This window comes from Euleptes europaea, chromosome 9 (genome assembly GCF_029931775.1).
Source record: "Euleptes europaea isolate rEulEur1 chromosome 9, rEulEur1.hap1, whole genome shotgun sequence".
In the NCBI taxonomy this organism is placed as follows: Eukaryota; Metazoa; Chordata; class Lepidosauria; order Squamata; family Sphaerodactylidae; genus Euleptes; species Euleptes europaea.
In genome coordinates, this window is record NC_079320.1 from 42,700,307 (window position 1) to 42,709,800 (window position 9,494).

General features: G+C 33.9%; 1 protein-coding gene across 1 annotated transcript in view; it reads right to left on the reverse strand.

Annotated features, from left to right (window-relative positions):
* The window catches only part of TTC29 (tetratricopeptide repeat domain 29), a 141,329-nt gene extending 132,173 nt beyond the window's left edge, over positions 1 to 9,156 (reverse strand). Inside the window, exons 1-2 of the mRNA XM_056855043.1 lie at positions 9,068 to 9,156; positions 6,700 to 6,783 (exon numbers count right to left, since the gene is read on the reverse strand). Of these exons, the coding sequence (XP_056711021.1) occupies positions 6,700 to 6,783; positions 9,068 to 9,156 (173 nt within the window). The remainder of the gene's footprint in view (positions 1 to 6,699; positions 6,784 to 9,067) is intronic.
* Between the last annotated feature and the right edge of the window lie 338 nt (positions 9,157 to 9,494).

Genomic DNA, 9,494 nt, shown 5'->3' on the forward strand with positions numbered 1-9,494 from the left:
CCCACAAACAAGTGGGGTTTTGTTAAGAGGCCTCAAGGGTTTAGCGTCCCTGGACTAGTTTTACAAAAGCCTGAAACACATTTGTCTGCCTCTGTCCTATACCACTATCCTCAAAGTTCACTGCCTTGCATGATGAACTTTTTTCTTTCTTCTTGCTTCCACTGTGGGCACAATTTAGTATTTGGATCTACCAAGACAGATAACCCCCTTCCATTGATATATAAAAGTACATTACGTCTGGTTAAAGAGGGCTGGTCAAGCTCAGAAGAGCATAAGGATCTGTGGCCCTATCACACACTAGCCATGTTTCACAACCAGATACATGCTAGATACACCTACTGAAAACATGGTTTATCAAACACCTGGCAGGACACAATATGTGGCTAACAGACCATGAATGATCCAGGGCAAAGAATTTGATTGTTAGACATTTAAAAATATGTCTATTTGGCTTGTACTACTATTACTGGACTGATTTAAGATTGTACAAAATCTGCAACTGAGATTTCTGAAAGACAGCTTTAAAGAAAATTAAATAGTTATAAACATTAGTTAAAATGGCATTGTATGTTGCTTGGATGATTTACAAATACTGCTCTGAAGCTTTAAATATATTTTAAAATAGTTTTTTTCCCCCAATGTCCATATCATACTGGCTACTTTAAAGACAGAACAATCTTTTAAAAAGCAAATCTGAACATCTTCACATCCTTTTCACCAGGATGAAAACATAAGCAAAGTTTTCAAAATCAGTGCAGCAGAATTTAAGAAATGTTACAGTAAATACTACTCCTCAAGTGTTCTAGATTTAATTTTTTAAGATAGTTACATAAGGTTGGTCTGCAGTAGAAGAGCTAGATTCAAATCCAATACCATCTTACAGACCAACAAGATTTTCAGGGTAAAAACGTTCAAGAGTCAAAGCTCCCTTTGTCAAGTACCCTGAATATCTTATCAGTTGCTAAGGCACTACTAGACTCAAATTTATTTTTTTTTAAATTAATGATTTGCATATAATGTCATAAATTGCTGCTTTAATGCTGAATTATTTCATAACCTGATTTTTTACATAGCTTTAACTCGCTCCTTCAATTAGTCGCTGTTTATTTTTCACATTCACATTCCAGGAAGGAGAATTATGCTTGTATCAAATTAACCTTGCATAAGTATGGATGTCAGGAATATTTTTCAAAATATTACTGTCCATGTAATTTTTTAATTAGTAATGCTGTGAAAGCTGAGTACAGAATGCTTCGATTCAAACTTAGTACTCAGCTTTAAATATTTTCTTTAAATAAATATTTGATTTCTTAAACTTATCCTATAAATGTAAGCTACAGGAAATCATCCATGGGATAATAAAGTTACAAATTATGAGGTTCCTCTGGTTTGCCAAAGTCTAAAGTTTACTAAACCCAGAATCTAATCCTCTATCGATATATGTGTTTTCATTCACTGCAACAGTTTGAAAATTTGACAGCACACTTACTTCACTACTTGCTAAACTATATTTTTCCCAGTCTGCTTGAAACATTCTTGAAGAATGGAAAGACAGCAGACATGCAACCTAGGCATCAAGTGTACCAGAGCGCTTCTTACATTTCAGTATACACTATTTTGATATACCTATTAGCTACAAATAGCTAAGATCTAATATTTAATAGCTAAAATGTGACTATAATAGTGTAATTGTTTGTACAAATACTAAATATAAAAATAGGCATGTATGTTTTCAAAATAGTAATAAATCTGTTATCATCTGCAGAATTCTTCCTCTGACTCCTTGCCTTTGTTAGCAAACTGCACATTTAACTGAATTGTGCAATCAAGTGTGCCTTCACAGCATGTCAGTAAAGATTCGTAATCAATACTTATATACATCTTTCTTTTGTTTAGAGCCACAAAACCAATAGGAATAGAAGAAATCAATTATAAACTATCTACAGAGGACACTGATGAAATTATTGTAAATGAATTAAAACACTGCCCCCATCCCACCATAGGTAAATGTAAATTCATGTTTTGAAAGGTATTTGTTCTGTTTGTCGTGTACCTTGATACCATTCATTATAATTATAAACGTCACTGATAAACAGAACTTAGTTCCAAGTAAGTTTGTTTAGAAGTGGGGTCTACAAATGATTTAAGTTTAAAAAAAAATGCTTATACTAGAACATGGTAATATTAAACCAATACAAAAATACAATGTTGGAAGAAAAAGGTCAACACTGGAAGAAAATACTGGTCTCTAAAATCAATCTCTTTTCTGTTTCTTGTAGCAGAAGTGATAATAGTTTTTTTCCCTGTAGCTGAATGTTCTAATCTAGTGTCTTTTATTAACAATGCATAGCAACTTGACAAAAAGGGAAAACCAATTGAGAGTCACGTGGCACCTTAAAGACCAACCAATTTTGTGATCTACACCCCCATTATATAGGATGCATGAAGTAGGATCATGAACTGGTATATCATGTACTATGTATACACGAACACATGCAAGTGAGTGTACAATGCTGTCAAGCTGAAGCTGACTTACGGTGACCCCATAGGGTTTTCAAGGCAAAAGACTAACAGAAGTGGTTTGCCACTGCCTTCCTTTGCATGGTGATCCTCTAATTTCAGTTTTGGGAAAGTATCTTAAATTCTTTGTGGTTTTGGCTGCAATCCTAAAAACACTTAAAAAGGAGTAAATCACATTGAACCCAATGTGACTTACGTCCGAGTAAACATTCTGAGGATTGTGATATTGATGTCTTTCCCACAAAATCAAGACCCACAAGTCTGCTCGACAGAATAAAAACATTAAGAACTTGATATGCAAAGTTACAAGTTATGTTAGGTTTACACTTTTCAATTATAATTTATAGATTCATATAAACAATTTGCCCAACCTGATGGGGTTCAGGGTAAGACTTAAAAGCATTTGTATACAGTCCGGAAGACTGATTTTATAAATTCACTCTACATGTTTTGGGGCAAATGAAAATTCCCAGTTGTATTTTGTATCATTTTACACATTGACTATTTCCACAGAAACTGTGCATCATGCATCACCTCAAATAAAGCACACTTGTTTACTTGTATACTATTTCCTAAGTATTGTTAAACTATTGTGAAATAACAGGCTTAGAAGACAGTTAGGATTCAACTTACCAAAACAAGAAGCTATATAAAAAGAAAAACTTCAGTTCAGTGTCCTTCTTTATTAAAGTATGTCTTGTATTTTATCTTTGCAAGAATTTGATGAGTTTTTGCAAGTAAAATTCTGTTTCCTCTACACTTGCTAATAGTCATGAGAATCTGTAGTTTGCACCTTCCCATTAAAAATGTATTGTATTTTTTGAAATTATTCACCCCGCCTTTTATCCAGATCATGTCTTTGAAAGGAGGAAGTAGATAATAAATGGAATAATTCATGATTTCCCATTAAATATGAAACTTTCTTTTGCAGAGTTTAGAAAATGGAACTTCTACATAATGTACAGAAGTTGATTAGAACTTTTTAACCTTTTCAAGAGAAGTCCTCGGTATTACTCAAATGTATCGGCAACTTTTTCAGAAAGGTAAACTATTTATTTGTTATGCAATTCTACTATTTAAGAGTTTCTCTAATTACACTGATATGTATATTAGACTAAGCCAAAGTCTAGAAATCACAATGATATGCATAAAGACATTCATACTCAGTCTCACACACATACTTTAAGAATTACATTCTCATTTTGAATGTTGCTCAATAAAAACATGATCTTGGTCAGAACAAGCAAGATTATTAGGAATTATTCAGACAGAACAGAATATATATTTAAACAACATTAAATCTGTTAAATCATTAGCAGAAAATGCAGACAGTATCTTCCAGTACTATCTATAATGTGTGCTACCTTATAAAAGGGAGTTTTTTGGGGGGGAAGCTTTAATTGATAATGCTTTCTGTTATTAAAAAAGGACATAATTTATTTTTCTATACAATAACATATCAATTTAAATAGAAAGGTACATATGAACAGTAAAGGAAATTAGTAAAATAGGCTGGTGAGAAAAAGATTTGAAGCAGATCATGAAAAAACTACTGTTATTTCTTAAGTCATTGCTTTACATATTACATAAGAGAAATTATGAAGATTAATTGAAGTTGCTCTTTCATGTTGGGTTTTAGTTTGTGTTTTAATGCTTAGATATTGTCAGAATTACGCTTAAATATGGTCAGTTTGTGACACAGCTGTTAAGTGAAAAAATTCCTCTATAACATCATACATCAGTAAACATCACTGGCAAAACGTACAAGTAATTGAAAGAAAGGGATAATGAAAAATAGTAGATGGTAGCAGGAAGACGAGGGAACTGGGATGGACAGGAGAAACATAAGATTTCAGTAAAAATACATTAAATATATCACTATAAAGGGGTGGAAGTTTCAGGAAATGGGTCCTATGTGCGTAGACATTCAATTATGTAAGGCCTAATTCATTTTAAGCACTCTATATATGGTGAGCCCTGACCAGGATTGGCCAGGCTAGCCCAATCTTGTGAGATTTTAGAAGCTAAGTAGGGCCGGCCCTGGTCAGTACTTGGATGGGCAACCACCAAAGCAAGGTTGGTAAGCAGAGGCAGGCAATGGTGAATCAGCTCTGTTCGTCTCTTGCCTTGAAAACCCTATGAGGTTGTCATAAATTGGCAGAGACTTGACAGCACTTTCCACCTCATGTATGGTGAAGATACATAAAGACAAAGTTCTTCCCTTGCCTCATGACATGTCTCTGGAGATAAATTAATAAAACAATATCTACGTCTGGGCTATATGTGAACTGACTTTGGATTCTGTATATTTCTAGACTCAGCCACTTTCCCCAGTTTATTCATGAGGTTTATATTTGTGCAGCAAATTAAAATAGCTTCATAGTTGATTAAGGCCCTGAGTATAATTGGTACCAGTCCTTAAGGGCCGTTTTAAAAACATACTTTGCACAATTCCCTACCATTTCATATGTGGGGGTTGTTTAGCAATAACAAATATTGGGCTGACTCTCCATTGTGTCCCACCCCACACAATGCAAGATAAAGCTGCTGATCAGTTATAAAAGAAATGGGCTAGGGCTTTTTCCTGTTAGATGGAACAAAGGAAGGCAAATGTAAGAGCTGAGACGGATAGTTTAGTTTCCCCTTTGAAACTCCCTTTTTGCAAAAGAAACATGAGGAGGCACGTGCACTGTTCACTAAACCCCACTGGATCTTAGTCCTTGTGTCTGAATTCGCTACTACTCTGTGACTTTAAAAATGGACAACTGGAATGGTACTGTGTGCTCCAGAGCCTACCCCTGAACAACTTACTGATTAAGCACTGAATGTTTTGAAGGGGGGGAAACATTTTAGGATTGCAAACTGCCTGGAGAAAATGTCTTGTTCCCTTAACAATGGATTAGTGGGATATTATTTACCAGATAATGCTATTTACCTCCATCCAGAAAATTTTAGCTGCTCGTTTCCACTCACTGAGCCTCTATTAAAGGGACACGGAATTTTATCCAGGTAATGGGCAACCTACTTTCTCGCAGTCTAACAACTTTGGCCTGTACCGTCTGCTAAGATCCTAGTGGGATCATGACCACAGTGAATCAGTTGGAAATGTAACAGAGAATTCCTTAACAGAAAAAAGGAAGGGAAGGAGACAAAGGAAAAGAGTTCCTAATGGATGGAACCAAACTATCAAAAGCCCAAATAAGCTGCGTTCCATAGAAGCTAAGGAAGTAAGACTATGGACCTGTAAGGATTCAACTTCATAGAAATCCTGAACAGATCACAAAACCTGATTACCCGAGGCACCAGGAAGCGAAATGGACCTTCAAAATGAGATCATACGATGGGTTACCTCAAACTAGTGTTTTTTTTAGTTTTCGTGCTTTCAACAGTAACCTTCTAAAAACCTGTCTTACCTTAAAGATTAAACTACTGACAGGTACCTTTGGTCAATGGGTGTGCATATATTTTGAATCGCTTAAGAAAGAAGGATACTATTAAAGAGAAAGAATGTTCAGAAAGGACATTCAGATAATAACCCTGCTCCAGGTGTACATGTTTGAGCAAAGAATCACATTCAGACACCAGTTCAACATGCTTTGTACGAAGCAAACTGTGTCAAGCACCACTTGCAACTAGGGCACTGATCTCCAAACTAGCAATTCCTGAACAAGAAGCGTGGCTCATGATAGTAATTCCAATGAACCTGAACCTCAAATGTATTTTTAAAAATGATAAGCACACAAAGCTTTTGTTTAACATCATACAGAAAAGCACTTTCTCTAGACCAGGTAGTGACTTACGCAGAACTAATGTGCATTAAAAAGTCACTGTTGCAAATCTTTATATTACTTCTGTAAGTGGTATTTCAGCCTTAAATTAGAGACTTTCAAAAACTAAGATAGAAAAACAGATAGTTTTAATTACAGACAAACAATTAAATGTTGTAAATGTTATAATACTTTAGTAAGAGGGAGAATTAACACAGGCATTGAACTAAATGCTTTGATATATGCAAGATAAGTAGCAGTGAAACATAATTATTTCATACCATTTTAAATTTTTAAGTGCCATGTTCCTCAGGCAATTTTCTGAGGAACTTTAGATTTCAAAGAATAGGGCTAGAAACAAAGAAAACAATAAACTTACACCATAAAAATGCCTCAGAAAGACCGTACTTACGCAGAAGCCTCTTGTTTTGACAATCCTTTGATATGCATGGCCAAATAACGATCTATGGCATCTTTGCCTTTGATCAAATGCATCCTAAATTTAAATTAAAAAATTAGAACTGTGAGGTGATTTAACGTCAAACTCTGGTACATGTATTATGTATTAATCTTTGCCAAGCAAAGACAGATAAATATTAAAATATTGACAAGGTATTTTATCAAACACATTTTATAAAGATGGTACAAGTATCATTTTAACTTTTTGGTCTGTTGATATTCCAAATCTTTATTGTTTGTGCAAGTTACACATGGCTTTAGCAGAAGATTTCTGATATTCCACTTTCAGTGTATATACAACAATCTATGTTCTGAAGGGATTAGGGAACAGATGTGCAGCTTTTCTTTTTCTTTAAACTTTAATTCAAGTGTGATAATCACAACTGTGCGTTGCTTGAATGGACAAAGACTGTACATTCACCGCCATCAGGAATAATTTACTCAAGTTATATTTAGTTTTTAAACAAGAACAAATATACTGACACTTCAATGCAGAGTTATGAACTAAGGGCATATTCCAATAATAAACTCCTTCGAAGAAAGCCAAGTGATGCCAACTGATAAAGACCTAAAGTCTTTGGTAAAATGTCAACTTTGAAAACAATTCAGGATGGATGCACATATTGTTTTTCAGGTATACACCAAAAATAGTATACACCAAAAATTCCCCAAATAGAATTTTTTTTAATTTTTTCCCCATTATCTTTGAACATAGGTATAAAGGAAAATTGCTTGAAGGTGTTCGTTTGCTGCCATCTAACGCTGGTTACTTTGGCTAAAATTTCTGGGCAAGCAAACAGGTGCTGAAAATGTGATAACAAAATTTGTTACCTTTTTGGAGAAATTGTGATTTAGTTTTTAAAATTTTGGACTTTCGTTCGTAAAGAAATTACAAATACAACAGGATATACTTTTGAAATGACTCCTCAGCTTTACTTATTTAATCTGATTTCAGAAGATATATATCCGAAAAATGTAGCACTGGTAAAACAATTAATGATTGCAGCCAGAACGGTGTTAACACAAGTTTGGAAACAAACAAACAAAAAGGTATCAATGGCTAATGAAGGTTTGGCACGTGATGATAGATAAGAATAAAATTACAATGTTTAAATATATATACTGTTCATAAATTTTGGTCAAGTAAAAAATTTGCAGAGGTCTGGTTACCTTTTATTAAACACTGGAATGTCAGTATCATAATTCTAACGTGAAAGAGGAGATGTTACAGTGTATTTAGGATATAATTACAGATAAGATAGTAAACTGGTATAAATTGATATTTTAAAAATATTCTGGCTATCTTACTGAACTTTGAGCATTTGATAATTAGTAAAGGTCCTCCTATCTCACTGAGATAATTAAGCTAGAAACTGTTTTCCAAGACTGATTATCAGAGAATGGAAGTTCAGTTAATTTTTGTGTGTGGAGGTTACATATATGTGATGGGGCCTTATTTCAATTACATTGACATAGATCTGGAAATCTAAAAACTGTGATTAATGACTCAATCTGCTGTTGTTCTGCCTTATTCCACTTCCTTATTGTATAATGTATATGAATATAGGTATACATTTTTTATTGGAAATAAAAAAGACTGCACACAAATTGAAATTGTGAGCAACAACAGAAAATAAGGTTTTATTTGCAAGCATGTGTATATAAATGTATGCTTCAGGGAGTCAGATGGGCGATAGCTCCCTATCTCATGTATTTTCAACTGCAAACCCAGGTCTGCAATTGCATAATGTGAGAGAAGGTTCTCCAGCATCTCTCACTACTCCAAGATTTAATTACTGGTTTTGTTTTATTTATTTTTAATTCTTTGGAGGCACTACATCCTCCTTCATTGTTAAAAAGCAGACTTAAACTGAGAAATCAGGGAGGTAGCATATTTACATGCATCAGTTTATGTGCATGGCATATAATTATTTCTTTGCCGGATCACTGCTGTAGGAGCACAGTAAATAAAATGTAATTGGGACATGCTTTGATAATTTAGAAAGGCTTGAAGTGTAGCTTTCTGAGAAACATAAAGGGTAAGAAATTTTGAGATAGGTAAATATACTATTTAAAATATACATATTTACAAAGCAGCTTTTCATTTAAAAGATGAGAACCATTTGATTTTTTTCATTTTATGCTAAAAACACACCCCCAAAAACAGTTTATACTCTGCCCTGCATTTTATGCATAACTATCATTCCTATGAGAAGATAAGCTTGCTATTGTAAATAATGTGACAAAGCTAGACAAAACTTTTTATTTCTGTTAAAAAAATTATTATATTTAATAGTTAACTGAACACAAGTTATACACACCTTGCAAGTTCTGGTGAAGGACATCTAGTCTCTTCCATATCTGGATGCGCTTGGGGGCTTTGCATTGACACAGGAGGTAATATGCTCATTTTGAACTAAATAAATTAATACAGAATAGTTTAATTCCTGTTAGATACCTTTTTTAAATATTCAGTTCAAGTGTGAATTATCCATGTAAAATTAGGTCAAAACCATTCAAGGCCTTGCCACAAAGAAATTTGTAGAATTTTTAGATTCTATGAAACTGATCACATTAGACATTTGTTGTAGTAAATTCACACTAGTGCAACTTTATATTATTATGACTAGGCATTTGCTTAACAGGTTATCTGATGTGGTCATCTAAAACTACTGGCCAAGCCTTGAATGAATCAACGTGCACTGAAATAAACATCACTGAGAAAAAGTTCCCACAATATACTTTAAC